Source organism: Mustela putorius, unplaced genomic scaffold (assembly GCF_011764305.1).
Source record: "Mustela putorius furo isolate JIRA1106 unplaced genomic scaffold, ASM1176430v1.1 tig00003853_pilon_pilon_pilon, whole genome shotgun sequence".
Taxonomy (NCBI): Eukaryota; Metazoa; Chordata; class Mammalia; order Carnivora; family Mustelidae; genus Mustela; species Mustela putorius.
This window is the reverse complement of record NW_025422005.1, coordinates 3,745,006-3,770,407: the sequence shown is the minus strand read 5'-3', so window position 1 is coordinate 3,770,407 and position 25,402 is coordinate 3,745,006. Positions and strand designations below refer to the sequence as shown.

Genomic DNA, 25,402 nt, shown 5'->3' with positions numbered 1-25,402 from the left:
CTGGCCAGGATGCCCCTTGCAGTGACCGCAGAGAAAAGGCCCAATTCCTTCTGGATGGCCTGGCTTGGCTTAAGACTCTGTCACTGGCCTGTTCGCTGATGTCCCTGGTGTCTTGGTGGCATGCCAGCAGGGGGAGACGGAGGGCAGGCTGGCCGGTCCTAGGTCTGCCTGGGAACACAGTGCTGGGAAGGGGCTCCCCTGCCTCTGCCGAGCCCTGACCCGGGCTTTGTGCTCAGCCCATCCCTGGGTCTCTGTCCTTCCCTGCGGGCCTTTCTGGTACAGAGCCCGAGGGGCGAGGGGAGGTCCCCCAGCACCCCAGCTTCTGCTGTGTCTCCAGGAGGCCCCCGTCTTGCCCAACGGCTCCTACGACGGCAGCTCGCTGGTCAAATCCTCGGGCAAGCTCATGCTGCTGCAGAAGATGCTGAAGAAGCTGCGGGACGAAGGGCACCGTGTGCTCATCTTCTCCCAGGTGAGCTGCCCTGCGCCCACCTCTCCACCTCCCCCAGCCTCCCCTCTGTGCCCTGCAGAGGGCAGCACCGCCCGCCGGCAGCCCTCAAGGCCTGGTGCTTTTCCCACGGGGACCGTGTGTCAAAAGTCACTCCTCTGTGGCCTGGCCTGACCCAGCCAAGGAGCCCTGGCCGGGCGCCAAGCTCGAGGCGCTCAGGCACATCGGCCGTGAAGACCAGTGTCTTCCTCACCACTTGCTGCTTCCGGCCGGCTCCTCCCGAAGGCGCGGAGCCGGACTTGGCGTCCAGGCTGGCACCACAGCCCTTGCCTCTCACCCCTGCAGCCTGGTGTCCCACACAGGGGCCCCAGGGCTGGCTTGGGAGGAGCCCGTGTGGGGGCCACGCCGGGAGGCCCTCTCCAGCATGCACAGAACGGCCTCTTAGGCGGTCTGAGGCACGCTGTGCAGCCTTGGGGGCCAGTTGGTCTCTCTCGTTCTGTCACCCGCCTGGTTGCGTTGTCCTCCATCAGGCTCTGTGCTAGGCCCAGGGCCAGTCCCTGTGCTTGAGACACTCACAGTCCGGCGTGGGAGGTGGAGGGGACACAGTTATGTAGTTCTGGGGGCATCTCTGTGATGGAAGTCACGGCAGGGCTCCTGTGGGAACCTGGTGGTAAAAAAGCTTCCTTCTGTATGGTGGGACTGAGCCAGGCCCTTGCTCAAAGCCCCCGAATGGGATGTGACCCCGCTCATACTACAGTGGTAACGGCTGCTCCTGCTGGCAGCCCCCGGTCCCACCATGGGCCCTAGGAAGGCTGAGGGATTTGGGGAACGCTGACCAAGTCCAGGACAGTAGACCGGCCTGGAGACACCATCCACGATCCCCCCACCCCCCTGCCGACCTAAGACAGGATTCTGGGCTGAGGCCTCAAGGGACCAAGTAGAAGGAACTGCACAGCTCCTAGACATGTGCACAGAGGGAAAGTTCCAGAGACAGAGCCCTCCCATCCAAAACGAGCCAACACACCCCACCTCCAAAACTCGTGACAGAAAGACATTCCACAAAATAGGCAGAATCCAGATGAAAAGAAGAATAGAAGAGCCTGAAAAGGACTTCAGACAAACACGTTTAGGATCCTCAAAATTAATGGAGGAACAACCACGAATCCAGAAGAAACCAGGGAAGCACAAGCAGGAGGAAGTACGGCAAGAAGAACTGGACAGGAAAAGGGTCTGCCTGGACCTGAAATAAAACATTTCTCACGATCGCATAAACTCTCAACCCTGGTGAAGACAACCTTGACGCAGGGACCTGGTCCAGAGGGATGTCTCCAGAATGCAGTCTCGGGAGACGGAGCTCAGGAATGAGAAACCACCCAGAGGACCCCTTGGGAAGCTCCCGTAATCCTCTGACATGAGCCGTAGAAGAAATGGAGAGAACAGTGGCGAAGCTAGACTCCGTGAGAGTTTGCTGACCTGGGGACGGACGGGGGTCTCAGGTCTCACGTGCACTCTGGAGAACCAAGTGAGAGAGAGATCCAAGCCAGTGGATCCCCGGGCACATGGCAGGGAAATCACAGCTCTGCACACGTGGTACCTACGGGAAGCGGCAATCAGGCTGTCCTCAGACTTCTCAGCAGCATAGTAGGGGGCAGGGGGCAAGTGTAAAACCCCCTGTCCCTGTGGGGGCAGACTGTTTTATATCCAGCTGAACTATCCCTCAGAATGGAGGGAGGAACGCAGGGGTGTGGGAGCCCAGAATGGACTGCCTTCATCTCATAAGGAGCGGTGACATCGGGGAAGACCTCACAGAAGAGGCGCCGTTTGAGTTCCCCAGGCAGTAAGGGGGTGGGCATTCCAGAGGAGAGTCCAGGTAATGTGGGGTGACGGGGGGTATGATGGAAGCATTGAGAAATGAAACCCAGGTGGACTGGGCACCAAGCCCTGCCAGCCTGGAAAGCTGGGGCGAGGAGCTGGGACCTTCTTCTGTGAGGTGAGAGCAGGGAGGCACGGGCTCAGAGCTGTGTTTTAGGCAGATGGCTGTGGGGCTGGTGTGGGGGACGCTGTGGCCTCGGGGGTTGAGGTTGGAGGCTGCATTGCTTTCCAGAGAGCGCCATGTCAGGTCCGCCTGGGCCCCACTTGTCTCCCCACTCAGCAGATGGTTCTGTCTTCCCCCAACTGTCATGGGGTCCCTGCCCAGAGCCCCATGGGCTTCCTGGCTCTGTGGCAGCCCCTCAGGCATACCGTATCCCCTGCAGATGACCAAGATGCTGGACCTTCTGGAGGACTTCCTGGAGTACGAGGGCTACAAGTATGAGCGCATTGATGGTGGCATCACTGGAGGCCTCCGACAAGAGGCGATCGACAGATTCAACGGTACCACTGCCTCAGCTGGGGCTCTCGATGGGGACCCCATGTCTGCCTTTTCTCCCAGGCTAGGATCTTAGCCAGGTCCCCCAGCTCCCCGCGAGTGGCTGAAGAAAGCAGACCGGTCCTTAGGTCCTGACAGCTGCCCCTTAGGTTTAAAGGCTACAAGGAGTTAATTTTATGGAACCTCCGGGGGCCGGCTGGGGCGCTGAGGGGCCCAGGAGGGATCATCTGTTCAGAACTGAGAACCGGACAAGGAGAAAGGCAGAGAGGGAGGAAAGTTCCACCTCTGTCACTAAGTGATGCTGGTGCAGAGGGTCTGGCTGGCCCCGTGGGCATCAGACCCCGACACCAGGTAAACCAGCAGTTACGAGCAGTGTAGGACAGACGCCGTCACCTGGGGCCCAGATGCCCAAGGAGTGATGCCGTGTCCACTTGTGTGGGAGGAAGAGCAAGTACAGGGTTTCAGGATCTAGATGGAAGCGGGGGTGCCCGAGGCCCTGGAGGGTTGGGAACCTGTGTGCTGCTCTCGTGGGCGTGCAGGGCAGTCCCAGGTCCCGTATGAAGGGCCCAGATGCGCCTGAGTACCAGCTGTCCTGCGACAGTGGGGACTGCCCAGCAGGGTGGCTGGGGCCCTGGAGCTGTGACCTTGAGTGTCCCCTGCCACGCTGACAGCCCCATGGGCTAGGCAAAGCCGGGAGGGCGTGAAGGGCCGGGCTCTCCAAGGCCGACCCTCATTAGGGCCTCTGCCCGTATTTGCTGGCTATTTGAAGTTTGTACTTTGCCCATCTGGGCTTTGAAAATCAACTTCCTTCTCACTGTGGCTCCCTCCTGTTGGATCAGGGCTCAGAGCACAGCCAGGGGCTAAGTGGGACTCGAGTGGGCTGCTCTGTGCCCACACTGGGCCCCCGGCCTCCTCCAGCTTCCCTGAACACAGCTGGGGCTCTCGTCTGTGATGGGGTCATAGTCCCCAGCAGCTCCCTTCCTTTTTGTATCCCTCCTGCCCTGCTCTCTGCGCCCGCCTGTCCCTTCGCTCCTCGCTATGACCCCACCGGGCACCTGCCTCTCTTCCTCAGCCCCTGGGGCACAGCAGTTCTGCTTCCTTCTCTCGACCCGAGCCGGGGGCCTGGGCATCAACCTGGCCACAGCAGACACCGTCATCATCTACGACTCGGACTGGAATCCACACAATGACATCCAGGTCTGTGGCTCTGACACCACAACCCTTAGGCAGGCCCTTGCCACCCCTGGTTCTGTGGGCTCTCCACCCCTCCCTTCTGACTGTGTCTCAGGGTTTCACCTCCCCCTGGGCCAGCCTCATGGAATCGCAGCCCCGCGAGGGGACCCTGGGGGGTGAGTTTCGGAAGCTCGGCCCTGCCCCTCTGGATCCCTCATTGTGCCAAAGAGGAAACGCCCAGGGAGGACAGGCAGCGTGTGCAAGGACACAGGATGAACTGTGTGCCTGGTAATCCCCGGTCTGTCCCGTCACTCTTACGACCAAGGCCACGGAAGGAGGCAGGAGGAGGGAGTCCTGGGACCCAGAGGGAGCCCATCTGGGAGGAAGCAAGGGAAAGAGAGTGTGTGTGGGGGAAGCCCATGGGAGACGTGATGATGGAGGGGGCGGAAGGGGCTGGTGAGGAAGGGTGGGCGGGTTGGGGGGGAGGGGTTGTGGGAGTAGAGACGCACACTGTTGCATGGCCACCCCTCCCGGGGCAGGGATGGACACACACACGCTCATGTCCCCCGCACACGTGTGCACCAGGCACAGTCAACCCCCCCACAGAAGCACACTAGGGTCATGTCATGCAGATACCTAATGCGCAGAGCCCCAGACATGTCCTACATCCCGGGCGGCTTCTGGGCCTTGCGGTCCTCCCGAGGCGGCCGTGCAGTCCCGTCAGCGGCTCACACAGCCCATCTCCCCATGACGGCCGTTATGGAAGCCCCTTTGGCTTCCACACATCCAGCGCACTGGCCCCATTGCCCCCTGCACACCCCCTGCCCACCCACAGCATGCCCTGCTCCACCCGGGCAGGCACCCAGGCCTACCCGAGACCACCCACAGTCAGGAAGCCAGCACGGCTGCCCCGACACGGGCACATTTCCATGGGGTCACATGCGGAATGCCCATGCAGGCATTCATTCCATGAGGAATGTCCCTGTGAACCCGTGTGCACACCCCTTCTCCCCCTGGGGTGCCCGGCCCTGCACCCCCAGCCCCGGGCCGAGCCCCGCGCCCTGAGCCGCAGCTTGCCCCCCAGGCCTTCAGCCGCGCCCACCGCATCGGGCAGAACAAGAAGGTGATGATCTACCGCTTTGTGACGCGGGCCTCGGTGGAGGAGCGCATCACGCAGGTGGCCAAGCGGAAGATGATGCTGACCCACCTGGTGGTGCGGCCCGGCCTCGGCTCCAAGTCCGGCTCCATGACCAAGCAGGAGCTGGACGACATCCTCAAGTTCGGCACCGAGGAGCTCTTCAAGGACGACGTGGAGGGTGGGCGTCCCTGCTGCCCAGGGGGTGGGGGCTGCTGCGGACATTCACTCCCTTCCCAGGGCCTGCGCGGGACCCCCGGCCTCTTCTCTGCTCCCTGCCTCCTGGCCAGGGGCGGCCTCTCCGGGCACCGCCCCCCAGCCCTGCAGCCCCTCTGACTCTGTCCCCCAGGCATGATGTCTCAGGGCCAGAGGCCTGTCACGCCCATCCCTGATGTCCAGTCCTCCAAAGGGGGAGCCTTGGCTGCCAGCGCCAAGAAGAAGCACGGCAGCACCCCGCCAGGTAGGGGCGAACGCCGCTAGCTCCCCGCGCCTCCTGCGCTTCCAGTGGCTGTTCTGGAGAAGAAGGGTTCTCCCCACCTCACTCCATCCTCTCTGCGTTCTGTCTGGCTCTCATGCCTGCCCCCACTGGCCCCCACTTGGGTAGCCGCGGACCGGCGGGTGGTCAGGTCATGCCCCCCGGGCACCATGCCTCTCTTCCTCAGCCTTCTGCTGGGGGCTGAGAAGGGCCAGGGTCGGGAGTCTGTCCCTGCGGGGTCCCCACGGTCGGACCTGGGCACCCCCGTCTGTCCCTTCACTCCGCACCCTGTGTGCCCCAGGCGACAACAAGGACGTGGAGGACAGCAGCGTGATCCACTACGACGACGCGGCCATCTCCAAGCTGCTGGACCGGAACCAGGACGCCACGGACGACACGGAGCTGCAGAATATGAACGAGTACCTGAGCTCCTTCAAGGTGGCGCAGTACGTGGTGCGGGAGGAGGACGGCGTGGTAAGCCCCGCCCCTGTCCGCAGCAGCCCCTCCCCTCCCCGCCGCGGCCCCGCCCCGCCGCGGCCCCGCCCCTCCCGCCGCGGCCCCGCCCCCTCCCCGCCGCGGGTCAGTCTCCAGCCATCTCCACCCAGCAAACCTTGATGTCCCGAGGGCCAGCGCCTGGCCTCTCCTGAGTGGCCTCTGCACGACGTCCTCTAGTCCCACCGCCCTCAACGCAGACTCTAGGCTGTCTGGGAGAACTAGGGGTTAATGATCGTTCAGGAAACCAGGAGCCTCCCGAGGGCAAGGGTGGGGCTTATTCAATTCTGTACCCCCATGCCGCACCCAAGGCCAGAAAATATTTATGCCCTGAGCAAATGAATGAATGAATGAATGAACGAGCGACTGTGACTGGGCAGGACGAAGACCATTTGGGGCTGGGGTGATCAAGGAGGCTTCCTGGAGTAGGCAGGCTTTCCGGTTCCTCCTTGAGTTCCCAGAGGGTAAGGTTGGTGGAGGCAGCACGAGGCTCCCGTGGGGCAGCAGTGGGGGCAGCGATGCCCACTGCTGCCCCCCACCCCCGGAGCCCCCGGAGCCACGGCACCCTGTGCCTGCGGGTCCTGCCGTCAAGGGCCCGTGCCTGTGTCTCAGGAGGAGGTGGAGCGGGAGATCATCAAGCAGGAGGAGAACGTGGACCCCGACTACTGGGAGAAGCTGCTGCGGCACCATTATGAGCAGCAGCAGGAGGACCTGGCCCGCAACCTGGGCAAGGGCAAGCGCATCCGCAAGCAGGTCAACTACAACGACGCCTCCCAGGAGGACCAGGGTGCGTGGCCCCCGCAGGCAGGAGTCCCGCGGACACCGAGAGTAGGGAGTGTGGGGGCTTCTTGGGGAAAGGGGGCTTGGAGCAGGTGTGGGCTGTTGGCTGTCTGGGAGAACTGCATGGATAGTGGTCCACTGGCTTCTGACCTTGGGCCAGCCTCAGTTTCCCCACCTGTGGAGGAGGGATGATCAGGGTACGGTACCTTAGTATGTAGGGTGGGGCAGGTGTGATTCATTGAGCTCCGAGGAAGTTCCCCTGGGGCTGCTGGCATTGTCACTCCCTCCTGGGCTGCGGTTAGGGGCTCCGGGTGTTGGGGGCTCACTCTAGGCCTGTCCTTGCGGCCCTCACAGAATGGCAGGACGAGCTCTCGGATAACCAGTCTGAATACTCCATCGGCTCCGAGGATGAGGACGAGGACTTTGAGGAAAGGCCGGAGGGGCAGAGTGAGTTTCAGGGCCAGTGACCCTGGACTGGGGCCCACCCAGACCCGTGTCGGGAGGCTGATGGTCAACTGGGGGTCCCCTGGGAGCACCAGGACAGTCATCCATCCTTTGGGGGCTGTCGTGAGGGATCCTCCTGCTGTCCCTGGGTGAGTCAGGGTGTAGGGAGTGGGGTCAGGACACCTGGGGCTCCATCGAGTGTTGTGCCGGGACTACTTCCCAGGTGGACGGCGACAATCCCGGAGGCAGCTGAAGAGCGACAGGGACAAGCCCCTGCCACCTCTTCTTGCCCGTGTGGGTGGCAATATCGAGGTGGGCCCCCCCTGCACGCCCCTTCCCCAGCTCCCCTTCCCCTTCCTGAGTACAAAGAGCTCATCCCCGCTACATCTTTGGGGTGTGGACCATGGGTGAAGGCAGGAGGGCCAGAGTCTTGCCCAGGGTCGCAGCCGTGTAGAGGTGGGGCCAGGAGTGGCCCTGGGTCTGGGCTCTGCCCTCCGGGTCCTGGCCCCGCCTTCTCCGTGCTCCTCCCTGCCTCCTCCCCTCTGGAGGCCTTTCCCCCCCATCCCTGAATTCTCTGCTCCTCCCCCAACTCCCTGCCCACCCCCCCAGGTGCTGGGCTTCAACGCCCGGCAGCGGAAGGCCTTTCTGAACGCCATCATGCGCTGGGGTATGCCGCCCCAGGACGCCTTCAACTCGCACTGGCTGGTGCGGGACCTACGCGGGAAGAGCGAGAAGGAATTTAGGTAAAGGGGCTGAGTGGCGGCCCAGGGCGTAGCTGCCCACTGCAGAGTGGCCAGTCTCCCCTGGGTCAGAGTGCGCAATGGGCATCCTTTATCTGGAGGATTCTGTTGTCTGGCTTCTGGTGCCGGGGGACCAGGCCCCGGGCAGGGCTCATTTGTAGAAAATAGTGACCAGGCACCTCTGCTAGACCAGATCCCAGGCAAGCGCAATCCTAGCATCTCCCTTCCCAGGGAAGGCCCCGCTCTGTCCTCCCTGGGGGCCTGACCCAGCGGGCCAGGCGGGGAGGCAGGTGATGGATGACGGCTCCAGCCAGGGGGTCTGCTGGCGGGGGGGGGTCCTGCCGGCCCTCTCAGAGGGACCTTGCTGGCTCCCCACTCCCTGAGCCCCAGTCCCCCCCACCCCAGAGCCTATGTGTCCCTCTTCATGCGGCACCTGTGTGAGCCGGGGGCTGACGGCGCAGAGACCTTCGCGGACGGCGTGCCCCGTGAGGGCCTCTCGAGGCAGCACGTGCTCACCCGCATCGGGGTCATGTCTCTAGTTAGGAAGAAGGTGGGTGAGTAAGCCTTGCCCGGGCCTTTCCTGGCGGGGCCCCCCCACTCCATGGCCCTCGTGCACGCCCTGAGGCTCAGCAGGCAGAGGGCACGTGTCCAGCTCGGAATGCTGAGTCAGGCTAGAGGGATGGCTTTGGAGGCCTGTCTGAGTGGGGGTGGGGAGCTGGCGCGGGGGGCGGGGAATGGCAGGTCGCAAGGCAGAGGACACACGGGGAGATGGGGGTGCGGGTGGGGCCTGGTGCAGCGGTTTGTGGTAAGAAGCGCATTCGATTCAGCCTTGTGGGGAGCTGGCGTTCATCCCACGCCTGGGACACCCCAGACCCACCAGCCGCCCTGAGGTCCCGAGATCTGGGCTGAGACCACCTCGCTCTCTCCTTCCTTGCCTCCCGCCCCAGGTTCAGGAGTTTGAGCACGTTAACGGGAAGTACAGCACCCCGGACTTGATCCCCGAAGGGCCCGAGGGCAAGAAGCCAAGCGAGGTCATCTCCTCCGACCCCAACACGCCCGTGCCCGCCAGCCCTGCCCACCTCCTCCCGGCACTGGGCCTGCCAGGTCTGGGCTCCCACGAGTGGGGGAGGGTACCCGGGTCACGGCGGGTGGCAGGGCCCCCGGAGAGCCTGGGTCCTCCGCATAACCCATGACGGTCCGCCTCCCTGTCCCCCTCAAGCTTCTGTCTGCAGAAATGTTGCTCTCCTCAGACTTTCTCTTTAACGGCTGGTCCCATACCACAACACAGTCTTTAAAAACTTTTTACTGTCCGGGAGCTCCCAGCGTACCCAGCGGGTCGGACGGCCTCCAGTGCTAGAAAGTTCTTACCCCCAGAGAAAAACGCGTACTGTTAGCAGTCACTCCTGGTTCCTCCCCTCCCCGCAGCCCCGGGCAGCCACTAATCTACTTGGGGTCTCTGGGTTTGCCTGTTCTGGAACGATATCCTATGTGCCTTCTGTGCCCGGCTGGCTGTGTGTCCCAGGTCCGTCCACGTTATAGGGTGGTCACGGTTTCGTTCCTCTTTGTGGCCGAATACGACTCCGCTGTATGCGTGGACCTTAGTTTTGTTTATTTGTTTGTCGGCTGATGGATTTGGGGTGGTTTCCACTTTCTGGCCGGTGTGAGTATTGAGAGGGGCACTGCGAGTGGCGCGCGGCTGTGAACGTCTGTGTTCAAGCGAGGACACGTCTCTTCCCTGCGTAGCTCTCGGGGCGTTGCTGGGAAGGCGGGTGTGGATCGCGGGGCGGGACGTGTTGAGGAACTGCTGGATTTTTCCTTCGGGGCCGCGCCATCTCACGTTCTCCCCGGCCACGGAGGACGGTTCCGGTTCCCCCACATCCTCACCAGATGTTTGTCATCTGACTTTTTGCTTGTAGCCGTCCTCGCGGATGTGAAGAGCTGTCCCCCCCCGTGGTCTTGGTTTGTGTCCCTCTGACGGCTGAAGATGTTGAGAATTTTCCAGGCGCTTCTGGGCCACTTGTGTCTTTTCTTTGGTGAAAGGTCTTTTCAGATCATTTGGTCTTCTCTGTGGGTTATTTGTCTGAGTATCTTTTGGGTGACCCATACATTTATTTGGGCAACGCATCTTCTTCCCTCAGAGGAACCTTGAAGGCCTTGGCACTGACCTTCTGCTGCCCAGGTGACACATGAAGTCCTGGGAGCCTTTGCCTCTGAGGACATACCTGCTGCTTCTGGGCTCAAGTGTGCCCTTGGGATTAGATGGGCCTGGGTTTGCTCCCTGGCTCTCTCTGGCTCCTGCTTTCTCATCCGTGATGTGGGACAAGTAGTGCCTTCCTCCCCGGGCTGCTCTGAGTACGAGAGCCCCCGGCTCTCGGCGGTGTGTTGAGAAGTGGCTCAGTGCGGGAGGGCACGTGGCTTGTCAGCCAGCCAGAAAGTGGTTCCCACATCCAACTGTTGCGGCTCCTAGGCCTGCCTCCCCCACCCAGGGGGCCCTGCTCTGGGCGGCCCCGTCCCGTCAGCCTGTGGCTTTGGCCTCACTGGGCCCAAGGTCCTCCGAGGACCCCCATGTCTGCAGGCTTAGTGTGGGGTGTCTGGCTCACCTGAACTTCTCCTGAAGGTGCTTGGCCCAGATAGAGCCACCTGGCACCCTGGTTTCCTGCCCTTCACCCCCTGCAAGCCTGCCTATCTCACCTCTGTCCTTTGACCTTTCAGACAAAATAGAAGCCCAGTTGGGCTACATGGACGAGAAGGAGCTGGGGGTTCAGAAGCCAAAGAAGCCCCCAGAAATCCAGGTATGGAAGGTGCTGGTATCTAGGCCCCTGGGGGCGGGCTGTGGGTTGGGGGTTGGGTCTGGGGAACCTTCTCAGCCCTTGCTTGGGTAGTTGGAACCCAGGCCTCTTGGCCCCACGTTTGGGCCTTTGGGTTTTGGGGAGCAGGTTGGGAACACAGATGGGAGCCTGGAGAGGGAGTTTCCAGCCCAGTGACTGTCCTCGGCCCTCCATGCTGTTGAGGCTCCAGGCCCTGCTGCATCCCTAGCCTGTCCTCCCCAGGCCCTGCCGGCTTCCCTGGACAGAGTGGAGGTTGAGGACAAGCATGAGGGCTCGGATGGCAAGGAGCGGCAGGAGGAGACGGAGAAGGCCCCGCCGTCCCCAGAGCAGCTGCCAAAAGGTACGGCTTCCCACGGTCACCCCCCGCCCTCCCTGCCCAGTATAGCCTCTGGCCTTGGCAGCCCTGGGCGAGAGGAAGGCGGCCAGGGTGTGTTCCCCTCCATCTCTCCCTGGCTGGGTGGCGGGCTCTGTCCTAGCGCCATAGGATCCCCAGGATGAGGAAAGAGGCAGGGGCTCAGGTCTCTACAGTGGATCTCAACATTTCCTATGGTGCAGATTTCGGGGGGCTATTGGGCTGTCTTTTTATTAGTGATTTCTAGCTCTGTTGCCCTGTGGTTGGGACACATGGTGTTGATGAAACCTGCTTCCCGGCCTAAATGGTCGGATTTTGTAAACGGTCACGTGTGCTCAAGAAGAAGGCCTACTCTCTTAATTGCTGCATGCAAGGTTCCAAATACACGCCTTAGATCATTATGTTGTTCAAGTTTCTTACAGCCTTACTCATTTTTGTTTGATCTATCAAGTCTGAGAGACCTGCTTAGCATCTATAACTATGACTGTGGGTTGGGGTCTTTCTCTTTGTAAGACCAGAGTGCGCCTCATGTTGAGACTGGGTTGTTAGGTGCATATTGGTTTAGGTTTTTTGTATTTTTCTGGGGAAGTGTGCCTCTTATATAACGACCCTTTTATTCCTCCTGATACTTTTTGCTTTGTTTATTTTGCTTGGATGGATCTTATTTTTGTTGGGTTTATATTTAGTGTATGTTTTTCTGTGCTTTTACTTAAAAAAATACAGGTACGCACACACTTTATTGTTCTATAATGATGCAGGATACAGTTCACCCATTTATTTTATTTTATTTTTTTATTTTTAAAGATTTAATTTGTTTATTTTAGAGAGAGCATGAGCACCAGCAGGGGGAGGAGGGGCAGGGGCAGAGGGACAAGCAGACTCTCCCCTGAGCGCAGAGCCCATTACAGGACTGGATCCCAGGATCCTGAGTTGTGCAACCATCAGCACAAATAATTTTAGAATGGTTTCATCACTTCAAAAAGAAACTCCATGTCCATTAGCATTTATTGCCCATTTCTTCCTCTTTACCCCAGCCATCACTTGTCTACTTTCTGTCTCTCTGGATTTGTGTGTTCTGGAGATTTCATTTAAATGGAATCATAAAATAGATCCCCTTTTGTGTCTGGCTTCTTTCGCTTCATGTTTTCCAGGTTCAGCTTCACCCCCTCATCCTTTGTATAAATATCCTGCATTGTATTTATCCAGCCATCGGTTGGTAGAGATTTGGGTTGTTTCTAATTTTTGGCTGCTGTGAACATTTATGTACCATTTTTTTGTGTGGACATCGGTTTCAGTTCTGTTGTATCACGTAGGAGTGAAATCTATGGATTGTATGGGAACTCTATGTTTAATATCTTGAGGAACTGCCAGATTGTTTTCTCCAGTGGCTGTACCATTTCGCATTCCCATCGGCAATGAATGAGGGTTCTGATTTGTCTGTGCCTTTGACAATGCTTCTCTCTTTCTTTTTAAAAAAGATTTATTTTTTTGAGAGAGAATGAGCACAAGTGGGGAGAGTGGCAGAGGGAGAGGGAGAGAGAATCCCAAGCAGACCCCTTGCTGAGTGAGGAGCCCCACGCAGGGCTCAATCTCACAACCCTGGGATCATGACCTGAGTCAAAATCAAGAGTCAGACACTCAACTGACTGAACCACACAGGTCCTCTGGCATTTGTCTTTTGATTATAGTCATCCTACTGGGTGAGAAGGGGAATCTCAAAAGGTTTTGAGTGTTTCCCTTATGCATAAAGATGTTGAGTTTCTTTTCATGTCCCATTTGTCTATCTCTGTTGGAGAAATGTCTCTTCAGGTCCTTTGCCCGTTTTAAAATTGGGTTATTTGTCTTTCTATTACTGAGTTATAGAAGTTCCTTATAGACACACGTTCCATATCAGCTATATGTTCTGTAAGCATTTATTCCATTCCTTTACTTTAAAACACTTTTTCTTGAAGTATGGTTGACACTCATTCCTTTACTTGTAAGCTGTGTAATTACATTTTTGGTATATTACTTATAAACAATGTATAGCAGGATTTGTTATTTTAAGTCCAGGTACAAAATCTTTATCTTTTAGCTGGCAAGTTTGATCTCTTTACATTTATTGTAATACTAGGTATTCGGATGTATTTCTACTCTCTTCCTTTGTGCTTTATGTTACCCTTGCCTTCTTTTTCCTCCTTTCTTGCTGTCTCTTGGATTGATCAGGCTTTCTTTACATTTCCCTTTCCCCCCGCAACTCCCTCAGAAAGTTTATAGTCAATCCTATTTTATACTCTTAAGCTTTTAACATGTGTCCCTCTTGAATAAGAGAAAGGCTGTGGGTACCTCCCTTCCCTTTCCATGTGCTGCTGCTCGGTGTCTTAGTTTCAACTTGTTTTCACTTCCTAAATTTGTTGTGGTGCCTATTTCTAAATCTTTAATCCTTATTTAGATCTTACCATTCTTAGCAGTTTCTTGTTTGTTTCCTTGTTCATCATTGCTTCCTAAAGTACACCCTTTAGTGGTGCTGTCAGCAAATTTCTGTGTGTGGGGAATTCTCTCATTGTGTGTTATTTTTCCCTTTACTCTTGAATAATAGTTAGCAAAGCACAAAATAGGAGAAGGGTTTTCCCTTGGCACTTTTTTTTTTTTTTAAGAACTGGGCTCCACACCCACTGTGGAGCCCAACATGAGGCTTGAACTCATGACCCTGAGATCAAGGACTGCACCAAGATCAGAAGAGTTGATGTTTAACCGACTGAGCCACCCAGGCGCCCCTTCCCCCAGCATTTTGCAGATGCTTATTCCGTGTATATTCTGGCTTCCACTGTGCCGAGAAGGCTGCTCTCGAGGTAATTGTTGCCCCTTTGTGGGAAATTTGCCTTTCCTATCTTTCCTGACATGCTAAGACCACTTTTAAGACCTTCTGTTTGTGTTTGGTTATGTGTGGGTTCACTATAGTGAAATTTTTACTTATCTTTGCTCTTACTTATCCTATCTTGCTTGTGACTGCGATTTGTAAAGCTAAGAATGATGTCTTTCGTTAGTTGGGAGAAAATTCTCAGTCATTTCCTCTTTGAGTATTGTCTTTGTCCCCATCCTGTTTGTGTTCTCCTGGCCTTCCTACTACTCGTCCATTCCTTCAATCATCCAGTAAACCTGCATTGAAGGCTGCCGTGTGTTGGGTGCTACCCCGGGGACACCAGCAGTGCGCCCAAATGACCACAGCCTTCACACAGAATTTGTTTTTAGTGGGGCCGGCAGGCGATCAGCAATAAACAGAAATATGTCTTTGTTCAGCAACAGACTCTGAATGTGATGAAGAAAAGAAAGCAGGTACAGGGTTAGCCAAAGGTGGTGGCAGGTGTATCTTTCACATCTTTTACTTTTTTCTTGTCTGTCTCTCTTGCATAGCCTTTTTTTTTTTTTTTAAGCTTTTATTTATTTGAGAGCGAGAGCATGTGCATGTGTGTGAGTGCACGAGCAGGGGGGAGGAGCAGAGAGCGAAAGAGAGATAAGCAGAGTTCCCTTTGAGCACAGAACCTGACACGGGGCTCGATCCCAGGACCCTGAGATCATGACCAGAGCCGAAGACAGACTCTTAACTGACTGAGCCCCCCTAGGTGCTCCTCTATAAGGCTTTTTGATTCATCTTTAGATCTAGCTTCTGCTTTTTTCATTATACTGTTTTGTTTCTTCATACTTTCCATTTGTGTTATTTTCTCTGGCTACAAAACAAATGGTTACGATCTCAGTTCTTAAAGCAACACCCATTTACAAACTTAGAGTTCAGTGGGTCGGAAGCCTGGCTTGGTGCGGCTGGGTTCTCGGCTGAGGGTCTTGAAAGACTGACCTCAAGGCGTTGGTTGGGCTGAGTTCTCTGGCAGCTCAAGGGGAAAAATCTGCTTCTAAGCCCATTCCTGTTGGCCGACGTCAGCTCCCTTGGGTGGGGGCTCGAGGCCCCATTTCCTTGCTGGCTGTCAGATGGGGGTTGTTCTTAGCCCTTGGAAGAGGCCCACATTCCTTTCCCACTTGGTCTTCATGCTTCAAGGCAGCCATTGTGGCCAAACCCCTCTCATACTCTGAATCTCTCTGATGTTCTTTTCTGTGACTGGTTGGAGAAAACCCTGCTTTTTTGAAGGCTGGTGTGATGAGGTCAGGCCGCCCCAGATAATCTCCCTCTTGGAAAGTCACCTGTGCCCCATACCATGCTCCACTTGTGCTCCGGGGCCTAGAAGTCTTGGAGGACATCTTTGGTTTTGGCAGTGAAAATGTTTAAAATGTTAATGATTGTGTATTTTATTTCTAGAAGTTTTAGCTGGCTTTTTCTAGTTTTGCCTTTCTTTGTGTGTCTTATTTGTGTGACTTGACTTACCATGGATTCTCATCTTCTTGTTTCTCTCTCTCTGGTGCATAGATAAATGGTTTCTGAATTTTGCTTGGCTGCCTCTCTGTCGGGGGTTGTTTTATCCATGGGAACCCCGTGTCACCTGAGTAGCAGGAATGTCCCTGCTCTATTTCCAGAAGCCCTGAGGCACGCAGTCTCCCTGGTGGTCTGGCTGCACCCTCCCTGCTGGGTGGTTGAGATTCCGCGGTCACGGTCACGGTCATGGCAGCTCCGCCGTGAGGCATTGGATGCAACTTCCTCTCTTTGGCTGAGTGCACAGTGGCTGGAGGGTGTTGGATTCTGGTCTCTGGTCTTTGGGGCTTTGCAGTCTCATCCTCCCTGTCTGGGTGTTGAGATGCAGCCCCAGGCCCCCCAGGCCTCTTCCTGGCATCCACTCACCCCTTCCCTTTATGGCACTGACAAGTTCCTTTTCTCCTTGTGAGCTCGCTGTGTCTTCTTCCAAGGGGATCGGTTTCACCTGACATTTCTGGGTGTTCATAGAGGGTTCGTGTTAGTGAGGTCCTGCCGTGGTGTCAGCCCACGACTCCTCTGTTGATCACCGTGGCAGGGAGGATTTCGAGACTGTGCCTTGAAGAGTTTGGGAGTGGGTGCTGCTGGGGGGCGGTGAGAGGGAAGGGGCCAGCTGAAGGGTGTCAGGGGCCCGTGCCCCCATCCCTGCCTTCCCCGAGGACCCAGCTGAAGGGTGTCGGGGGCCCGTGCCCCCATCCCTGCCTTCCCCGAGGACCCAGCTGAAGGGTGTCGGGGGCCCATGCCCCCATCCCTGCCTTCCCCGAGGACCCAGCTGAAGGGTGTGGGGGGCCCGTGCCCCCATCCCTGCCTTCCCCGAGGACCCTTCCTTGACGGCCCCTCTCGGACTCCTCGGTGAAGTGGTAGGTCGGAGTCCGTGTGTGGCTCCGTGGGAAGTTGGAAAGCCACTGGCCCAGGGTCCCATTGTCTGTCCTGGCCTCTCCCTACTTTGCCAACACCCTTTGTCTTGCAGAAGAAGTGCTTCCCGAGAAGGAGAAAATTCTGGACAAGCTGGAGCTGAGCTTGATTCACAGCAGAGGGGATGGCAATGATTTTAAGCCAGGTTTGGGGCTCTTTTTTTTTTTTTAATGTTTGGGGCTCTTGTGTGTGCTCTGCCCTATGTCCCTTGGGCTCTTGAGGGCATCATCTGGACCCCGATGGGCCTCCTGCAGCTTCCGTGGGCACCACCATCCATCTGTTAACCCCCTCCCACCCCTGAACCAACTGGAACTGGTGGGTGGGAGCCTGGGCTCCTCAGCCCTCAGCCAGGGGGAGATGCCACCCCTCTCCTAACCCCTCCTGCGGCCCCAGCCACCACTGGGAGAAAGGAGAGCTGGTTACAGAGCTGGGCCTGGAGCATCTGGGGCTCAGTCAGAGACTTTGTGTACCTGTAGATCCTGGAATGTTCTGGAATCCTCATCCTCAGATCAGATCCCCCAGGACAGCACTGCTGGCCACGAACCTCATGTACACTTTTCACAGCGCTCTGCCCTGTGTTCCCAGGGTGTCCTGATTGAGTGGGGTAGCAGCACCTGGGCCTGGAGCCCATCCTCCCAGCTCAGGGCAGAGAGAGCGGCTGCTGGTTTGTCTGTCTGTTTGTCTGTCCCTCTCGACAGTGAGCCCCTTGGGGACGAGGAGACATGGCTCCCACTTGCCTTTGGGTTCTCAGTCCCCAGTCCTTGGCAGAGACCCCCCCTGGGCAGCACTTTTCGGATGGGTGAGTGAGTATGGGTCTGACCTCCCGTAGAGGACACCAAAGTGGAGGAGAAGGAGCCCCTTGAAACACAGCAAAATGGTGACAAAGAGGAAGATGAGGAGGGGAAGAAGGATGACAAGAATGGGAAGTTCAAGTTCATGTTCAACATCGCAGACGGGGGCTTCACAGGTATTGGGCTGAGGTGGTGGGCAGAGGGCTGGGGTGGTGGCTGTCACGGGCTTCCTAACTATGCGGGTCCTGGGAGTCTGGGCAGATGGCTATTTTATACTAAACTGTGAGTGGCTGATAAAAGTGCATTATATAACCTTTCCTGGGATTGCTGCACTTCTAGGGGTGGGAGGTGGGGGGGGGTGAGGAAGAGACTTCCCTACCTGCCTCTCTGAGGGACCGGGCGCACCTCATTCTGCTCCCCTCGGCTGGCTTCCCAGAGTTGCACACACTGTGGCAGAATGAGGAACGTGCCGCCATGTCCTCGGGGAAAATCTACGACATCTGGCACCGGCGCCATGACTACTGGCTGCTGGCGGGCATCGTGACGTATCCTTGGCCAAGGCCGGCCAGGCAGGACTCCGGCCTGTTCCTCTGTGGACCTCAGGGAGGGGCATGGGGTGTGTGGGGTGAGGAGTCAGGAGCCAGGTGCTGAGGATGATCCTGGTGGTGATGGCGATGGTGGTGGTGACCTTGGCGGGGGCCCGTCCCCTCCTGCCCAGTGCCCGCTCTGTCCACACAGCAGCCTTCGAGGGACACCAAAGTGATTCCCATTACACAGGGGAGGAAATGATGCTCAGAGAGGCCACGTGACTTGCCCAGGGACACACAGCTAAAAAGTCACAGCCTGTCCCCCTGAGTCCACCACAAACCGGCCTAATTCCTGCCTGGTACACACCTCACCTTCTCCCAGCCAGGACGTCTGAAGTGGGGGGCATTGCCGTTTGGGGGGGCTTGTACTCATCCATTCAGTCTTGATTGCTGGCCTCCTACCGCCAGACAGGGAGGACACAACCCTGAGTAGCACCCCCAGTCCCTGTCTGCCCGGGGCTCACATCCTCCTGGGGACATTCGGAGAGTGTGGTTAGTGTGCGGAGTGTGGCGTTCAACAGGATGGGAGCCGGCGAGGAGCGAACGGAGTGCTGGGGGCCGCGGCCGCATATTCTAGTAGGTGGTCAGAGGTGACGTGTGAGCACAGACCTCCCAGGGGCACGGGGAGGGCCACACAGCTGCGCACAGAAAGCCGCTCAGCTTTTTTTTATTGTGTGTCCTTGTTCCCTTGCCGGCCCTCGGGAGGACCCTTCCTTGCCTCCTGCCAGCTTCTGGCGGTGGCCGTCAGTCCCTGGGTCTCCGGGCAGCTGCCATTGCAGTCTCGGCCTCCGTGGTCACGTGGCCTTCTTCCCGGGTGTCTGTGTGTCTGTGTGTCTGGGTCCACATTCCCTCTCCTTAGAAGGACAGGAGTCCCTGGGTTCGTGCCTGCTCTCGTCCAGGATGGCCCCTTCTTAACTTGACTACATCTACAAAGACCCCATTTCTAAATGAGGGTGCGGCCACAGGTGCGGCCACAGGTGTTGGGACTTGAAGTTTCCGCCCTCCGGGTTGTTAGGACGAAGGGTTTGGTCCCCAAGGCCTGGGTGCCGCCTGGGCCCCTAAGGGCACCTGCCCTTGTCCGCCGTCATGCCTTCATCATCCCCTCGCTCACCTTGCCTCGAGGTTAATCTGGTCCGAAAGCACGAAGCCGGGTTGCTGAACCCAGGCTGGTTGCCCCTCCCCCTCCCGCCTCCCACCACAGCCGGGTTTGCCCTTGACGGTGCCCCACTCAGGCACGGCTATGCCCGCTGGCAGGACATCCAGAATGACCCGAGATACATGATCCTCAATGAGCCCTTCAAGTCCGAGATCCACAAGGGCAACTACTTGGAGATGAAGAACAAGTTTCTGGCCCGCAGGTTCAAGGTCAGTCCCCTAGGCCAGAGCCCGCAGGTGAGGTACTGCTGCAAGAAGGCAGATTACACGGGATGGGGGTGCGGGGCACGCGGTGACTGACCAGCAGCCCCCTCCTCACGTATCTGGATGTGGGCGGGCTGTCCACCATGGTCAGTCATGGAGTCAATCAACAAACAGTGTGTTGGGTCCTTGATCTGGGCCAGGTCCCCTTGGGTGAGTGTCCCTGCCCTGGGTGAAGGGGCCGAGAACCCAGACTGGTGAGAGCTCTAAGGGGGGAGCTAAGAGCAGAAAAGGCAGAGCAGATGGGTGGAAGCGTCCTCCTCCTCCCTAGCTGCCTGATCCGGGGCCTGCGGGTGGGTGGGTGCTGTGGGAGGAGGGGCGGGGCGGCGCTCAGTCCCTCCTGCCCCATCCCCCAGCTGCTGGAGCAGGCTTTGGTCATCGAGGAGCAGCTCCGGAGGGCTGCATACCTTAACATGACCCAGGACCCCAACCACCCTGCCATGGCCCTCAACGCCCGCCTGGCCGAGGTGGAGTGCCTTGCCGAGAGCCACCAGCACCTGTCCAAGGAGTCCCTTGCCGGGAACAAGCCAGCCAACGCCGTCCTGCACAAGGGTGAGCGAGCCTGCTTCCCAAAGGCCGGCCCGCCTGCCTTCCTCCTGTCCCGTGGGTCCTGGGCCCCCGACGCAGCCCTCGATGGGCCGGGAGCCAGGCCCGAGGGAGGGTATGGCCTCCTCCAGGGTGGGCCAGTCCATCATCCAGCCCCGGGGACGTTGGGCCCCGCCTCCTCTGGACTTGTTCTCAAAGTCGGCCTCCTGTAGGCCCTGGGCTGGGGGTAGGTAACACAGACGTCTGCTCCACTCACCCACTCTTGCTTATCAAGCCCTGACGACAGGCTTTAAACACGGCATCTCTGTAACGCTCGTAATACCCTTGAGCGGTAAGGTTCGTGAGCCCGTTTGAGAGATGGGGATGTTGACACCCGGGGGCAGAGAAATTGCTGCAGACCTCCCGGGGTTCAGACCCTTGGCTCCTTGGCGGATCTCCGGGAAGCTCCCAGGCTGGTTGGAGGGGCGGGGGGAGCCAAGGCCAAGCTCCATGAGAGCCCTGGGCTTGCTGGACCCTGCTGTGTCTGGGACACGTTTCCTGAGGCAGCGCTGGGCCGGGGCCGCGGGCCTCCCTAGGAGCTGGGGGGCTGGCAGAGGGCCCAGCGGAAGCCCGGTTTCTGGCTCTCCCATCCGCAGCCCTTGGGCCCCCGGGGAAACCTGCTGCTCGCCCTGGAGGCCCGTCTCCGCTTTGTGGGCCTGGCGGGCCAGGTGAGACGCGCCCTCCGTGCCCGGGGCCTGTGGAGTGTGATCCCTGTGGGCGAGCGCCAGCCTGCCGGCGGTCAGCAGCGCCCCCGCATTCCCCCCTTCCCTCCTGCAGTCCTGAACCAGCTGGAGGAGCTGCTGAGCGACATGAAGGCCGACGTGACGCGCCTGCCCTCCATGCTGTCCCGAATCCCCCCCGTGGCCGCCCGCCTCCAGATGTCGGAGCGCAGCATCCTGAGCCGCCTGACCAACCGGGCCGGCGACCCCACCATCCAGCAGGTCAGGCTTGGCCCGCACGCCCGGGCCTGGTCCCTTGTCCCACCAGCCCTGGGTGTCCCAGGGCTGGGGCTTGGAGGGGAGGGGGTGCAGGACAATGACCTTTAAACCTGGGTCCTTGCCTCCAGGGCGCTTTCGGCAACTCCCAGATGTACAACAACAACTTTGGGCCCAACTTCCGGGGCCCCGGACCGGGAGGGATTGTCAACTACAACCAGATGCCCCTGGGGCCCTATGTGACCGGTAGGTGCCCGCCGCTTCTGGGCAGCACGTGCAGGGGTGCCCCTTGGGGGCCCGGCCTGCCCACCGCCACCCCAGGCAAGCCGAGCTTCTCTGTCTCTCTCACAGATATCTAGCTGTCCCCGCGCTGTCCCCCTGTCGCAGTGCTCATTTCCAGCTGAGGTAAGCTTGCACCTGCACGCCCGTGGTCCCTTGTCCCTCTCCTGGGGTTGGCGAGTCAGGCCGGGACAGGGTCAGCCCTGAGGCCGACAGGCATGTTCCCGCGTGTCCGTGCGCACTTGTGTCCACCGCAGTGAGCCGGCCCCAAACCCGGTCTGCACGGGTCGGCCTCCGCTTCCTGGCGGGGGGGCAGGCACCCTAGGACACAAGCTCCCTGCCCAGGCAAGGGGGGTGGCTGGGGGTTGGAGGGGGTAAGGAGAGGGGAGCTCACACCCGAGAATACTCGGGCCTCTTCCCCCAGCCCCCCGAGCCCTGTGCATCCTCGTAGGCATGGCTGCTTGGGGGTGTGGGTGCGGGGGGTTTCGAGGCTGATGGCCCCTTCAGAAGGCTCTCTTCCTCGGTCTCTCTGGCCCTTAAAGTGTGGCAGGGAGGTCTTGGGTTGGGAGCGCCCTGTGACGGGAGTTGGCGGGGACAGGTGGTGGGGTCTCCCGACGAGGACCAGGCTGCTCAGTGGGGTGACCGTCATGGGCCTCTTACAGCCACGCCTGCCGGGCCACCTGCCCGACCCCCCCAGGAGAGAACAGCTGCTGCCTTTTTAGGAGCCATGCCACCTTGGGACAGAAAGGGATATCGAGTCATGCCATCACACGGGGGACGAGGCCCAGCCCGGCTGGGCTGGAGCCCGGAAGTGCCGCCTCGCCACCGTGTCCGCGTCCCACCCAACATCACACCCACCCCACAGCGGGACGTGCCCCTGGGCCACCTTTGCTGGAAAACTTCTTAGAGGAGATTTCATTTACTTGTACATCTTTTGCACTTTCCTGTTGAAGACTTGAACGAGTCTGTCTTGATGTAAGCGTTGAGTGACGGACGTACTGGAGGGGCCGGCCTGCAGCCCTCCCGTCTCTCTGCCGGCGGGCTCCAGACCGCAAGGGAAGAGCCTGGAAACCCGGCTGCCGCCCCGTGGACCCAGCCCGCCTGGGGAGCCCTCCGGGTGCCCCCGCCCACCCCATCCCGTCTCTGCGGCCTGACTGCCCATGTTCTGCCCTGTCCCCCCCACCCCTTGGGGCTCCCCAGTGTTGGATGGGTCAGGACTGGGGAGTGGCTGCCCAGCCCCCGGGTAGAGATCTCGGCTGGTGTCCGGGGCTAGGGGTGTTTTCTCCCCACTTCTTGCCGGGGCCAGAGGCCCCCAGGTATGTGCTATCTGGGTAGGGGAGGACAGCCCATCAGCAGTGTCTGTCCCTGGCCCAGCATGTCTTGCAGGCCCTGGACTTGTTAGCAGGTCATAGGGCCTGTGTCGCCTGCTGCATGGCAGGTCCCACGCGGCCTGTGCTGCTGGGAGGGAGGGGAGGATCCTGCGCAGGTCCCGCAGGGGCTGCGAGAGCCTTAGTCTCAGACTCTGCGGGAAGGGGCTTGCCCTCTGTTGGAAGGGGCCCGGGAAACCTGGTCCTGCCCTGTGTCCTGGGAGGCCCGTCACACCCCCGCTCTAGTTACACACTCCCTGTTCAGTCTCACGGCCACAGATGCCAGGAAACTGGGCCATGCCTTGGGGCCCGGACTTAGCCCTGTCCTCTTCCTGGAGGAGGCCCTGATCTGGTCACAGCAGTGTTGTCAGAGGGCCTGGGGACAGCCGAGCTTGGAGGCCGGGGAATGCCTGATGGCTATCCAGCCCTCCTGCCTCGTCTTCTCTGGGGAACCTCTACAGGCCCCCTTCCTGCACTCAGCTGGTGGTCTCCCACGAGGGCCCCTGCTGGGGGGGAGCTGTGGGCCAGGCCCTGGGCCTGTGTCCGATGTCTCCTCTGCCTGCCTCAGACTGGAAGGGTTTTCCCTTCCAAGCTTTCTGGGAGTAGGGGTTCCTGGCTACAGAAATCCAGGAGGGGCCAAGATTCGGGGGGCTTGTCTGAGGGCCTCTTGGGCAATTAGCCAGCCCTCTGGGGTCCCGGGTGTCCTCTGTAAATGGCTCTCTCCAAACCCCTTGATGGCTGGACCCCAAAGCCTTTTCATCTTGGTGTCCCCCCGCTTCAGTCTCATAACCTCTAAGGCTGAGTCGGCCCCAGCTCCGTGGGCAGAGTCCTGAGGATGGTGTCCGGGGCTAGGGGTGTTTTCCAGGTCGTGTGTGCCGCAGTGCTGGCCCCGCCTTCTGGGGCAAGCCTGCCCCAGTCCCTTGGGGTTCCTGCGGTGCCTCCCTGCACAGGCTTCTCGCTCAGGCCACAGGCAAGGTGACCGCATGAGCCCTCTCCCAACCCAGAGCCCTGAGACACTCCCCTCCCAGACCTCTGGGTAGCTGGGCAGCTGGCCTCACTGGGGACAGTGCTGGCCTCCCCCGGCCACAGTGACTGGGTCTTGAGTGTCCGGCCAGGAGGCCCCCCTCTCCACTGCCTTGCCCCAAGGGCCAGTGGTCCCCCCGCTGTCAGCCTCCCTCTGTCCCCCGTCTTTGCTTCCATGCCAGGCCTTCCCCTGCTCTACTGGGTGTCTGCGACGGCCAGGTCTGGGGAGGGCTCGGCTCTCCAGGATCGGCACCCGGAGGCCCCAGAGGGAGGCTTGGGGGTTTTGGGGAGTGGGTTTCCGGTCGGCTGGTTTGGGAGAGGAAAATGGATCTCAGACTGTTTTCTTGTTAGTTTATCAGTTACCTCCTGTCGCGAGTGGTGGCAGGGGGAGCGGGGCGTCCTTGGTCTTCGGCCTCTCTGGTTTGGTTTTTGCTGCTGGCACCAAGGAGGGGCTTCGAGCACAAGCAGACTCCTCCAGCGGCAGCCCGCGTTTTAGTTTCCAGCTACCCTATTATTTAAACCAGTGCTGAGTAGGCTTTGGGCCATGGTTTCGGAAAGCATCGCCTGCTGCGCTCACAGGTGACGAGGGGAGCTCGGGCTGGACCGGAAGGCCCCGCTCTCGCACGCGCCTGCCCTGGAAGTGTGTTCCCCGGGCAGGGACCCTCCCTGCAAGCCACCTTCGGGGGCTGCTCCTCTTTCTGCAGGTTGCGACCGAGGTCCTGCTGACACCCGCAGCTGGTGCAGGTGCCTCCTCCTGCTCTTCGGAGGTCCCTTTCTGGGGTCTTCTGGGCCCTCTCCGGTCTACTCTGGTTGGCCACGTCGTGCTGCAGTGACACCATAGCTCTTGCTCCCGTGTTGGGTCCCAGGGCACGAGACGGTCATGTAGGGGGTGGGCTCAGGGTAGGAGTGCCTCCAGAACTGGGAAGGGCAGGGCTCTGTCAGGGGGTGGGGGGCTGAGGTCTTGGCCTGGCCTTGAACTCTGGTCCCCCCACCCCCCGCCCCGCTGCGCCTGTCACTGTCCTGTACCCACCGTGGTCTCTGGCGAGGAAGCTGGCTCCTGCCCCATTTTATATTTCTGCAAGTTTACAGGTCGTGGTGCATCAGCCCAAAGTCATTGGCGTTGTGTTTTGGGTTTTTTTTCTTAGTTTTCAGATTTTTTTTAAACAAAAGTATTTTTTTAGGTGAGCTAACCCAGAAAGGGCCCGTTGGGTGTGTGTGTATGTCCCGAACCCCTGACATGGAGATGGGAGCCCCAGCCCCCCTTGGCTCCCGTGTGCTGGAAATGAGGGAACGGTCCTAACCCCCTGTGCATTGGGAGCGTGGGGGGATGAAGGAGCAAGTCCGCCCCCCTCGGATGGCATCTGGGCCAGCGAAGGGGGCCAGACCCCTGGCCCTGGGTATAGCCCCAGGCCAGCAAAGGGACCAGGGGTTTTGGGGTGAGTTGGGAGGGTCCCAGCTGGGAGGGTCCCGGCCAAGGGGCTGGAGCTGGAAGCTGAGCCCTGAGAGTGGCAGCCCGTCCGGTCCTTGGCAGGACACGTGGGCGGCCGGACAGGGAGGACAGCGGCCGACACAACCCCCTTTACTTTGTACTCTGTGTGTGTGTCTTGGTTTTCTGTGTTTTAATAAATCCTTTGGGAAAGGATTCAACCCAAGTGTTTTCCTAGATTCGCACTCATCTGGGATGGAGGAGGCCTGCGGCGGGTGGGGGAGGTCACCCGAAGCCGTGTCCCGCCTGAGAAGACATGGCCTCATGAGGTTGAGGGGCTTGCTGGGAAAGGGGAGCCCCAAGAGGGGGTGGTGCCTGTCTTTCCTGCCCGGACCCCCCAGATGCAAACACAACACGGTACCCGAGAAACCCTGAGCCCCCAGTGGGCCC

The 25,402-nt window shown here is 59.3% G+C and overlaps 1 protein-coding gene across 1 annotated transcript in view; it reads left to right on the top strand.

The window, feature by feature from the left end:
* CHD5 (chromodomain helicase DNA binding protein 5) overlaps nucleotides 1-25,173 on the top strand; it is a 59,548-nt gene extending 34,375 nt beyond the window's left edge. Inside the window, exons 20-42 of the mRNA XM_045063640.1 lie at nucleotides 338-469; nucleotides 2,701-2,818; nucleotides 3,886-4,010; nucleotides 5,071-5,302; nucleotides 5,471-5,581; nucleotides 5,898-6,070; nucleotides 6,701-6,875; nucleotides 7,223-7,315; nucleotides 7,536-7,624; nucleotides 7,922-8,055; nucleotides 8,458-8,602; nucleotides 9,000-9,156; nucleotides 10,765-10,844; nucleotides 11,103-11,220; nucleotides 16,599-16,688; nucleotides 17,373-17,510; nucleotides 17,771-17,879; nucleotides 19,154-19,286; nucleotides 19,694-19,889; nucleotides 20,700-20,863; nucleotides 20,989-21,103; nucleotides 21,209-21,262; nucleotides 21,799-25,173. Coding sequence (XP_044919575.1) covers nucleotides 338-469; nucleotides 2,701-2,818; nucleotides 3,886-4,010; nucleotides 5,071-5,302; nucleotides 5,471-5,581; nucleotides 5,898-6,070; nucleotides 6,701-6,875; nucleotides 7,223-7,315; nucleotides 7,536-7,624; nucleotides 7,922-8,055; nucleotides 8,458-8,602; nucleotides 9,000-9,156; nucleotides 10,765-10,844; nucleotides 11,103-11,220; nucleotides 16,599-16,688; nucleotides 17,373-17,510; nucleotides 17,771-17,879; nucleotides 19,154-19,286; nucleotides 19,694-19,889; nucleotides 20,700-20,863; nucleotides 20,989-21,103; nucleotides 21,209-21,216 — 2,835 coding nt within the window. The 3' untranslated portion in view covers nucleotides 21,217-21,262; nucleotides 21,799-25,173. The remainder of the gene's footprint in view (nucleotides 1-337; nucleotides 470-2,700; nucleotides 2,819-3,885; nucleotides 4,011-5,070; nucleotides 5,303-5,470; nucleotides 5,582-5,897; nucleotides 6,071-6,700; nucleotides 6,876-7,222; nucleotides 7,316-7,535; nucleotides 7,625-7,921; nucleotides 8,056-8,457; nucleotides 8,603-8,999; nucleotides 9,157-10,764; nucleotides 10,845-11,102; nucleotides 11,221-16,598; nucleotides 16,689-17,372; nucleotides 17,511-17,770; nucleotides 17,880-19,153; nucleotides 19,287-19,693; nucleotides 19,890-20,699; nucleotides 20,864-20,988; nucleotides 21,104-21,208; nucleotides 21,263-21,798) is intronic.
* Nucleotides 25,174-25,402: the final 229 nt, after the last annotated feature.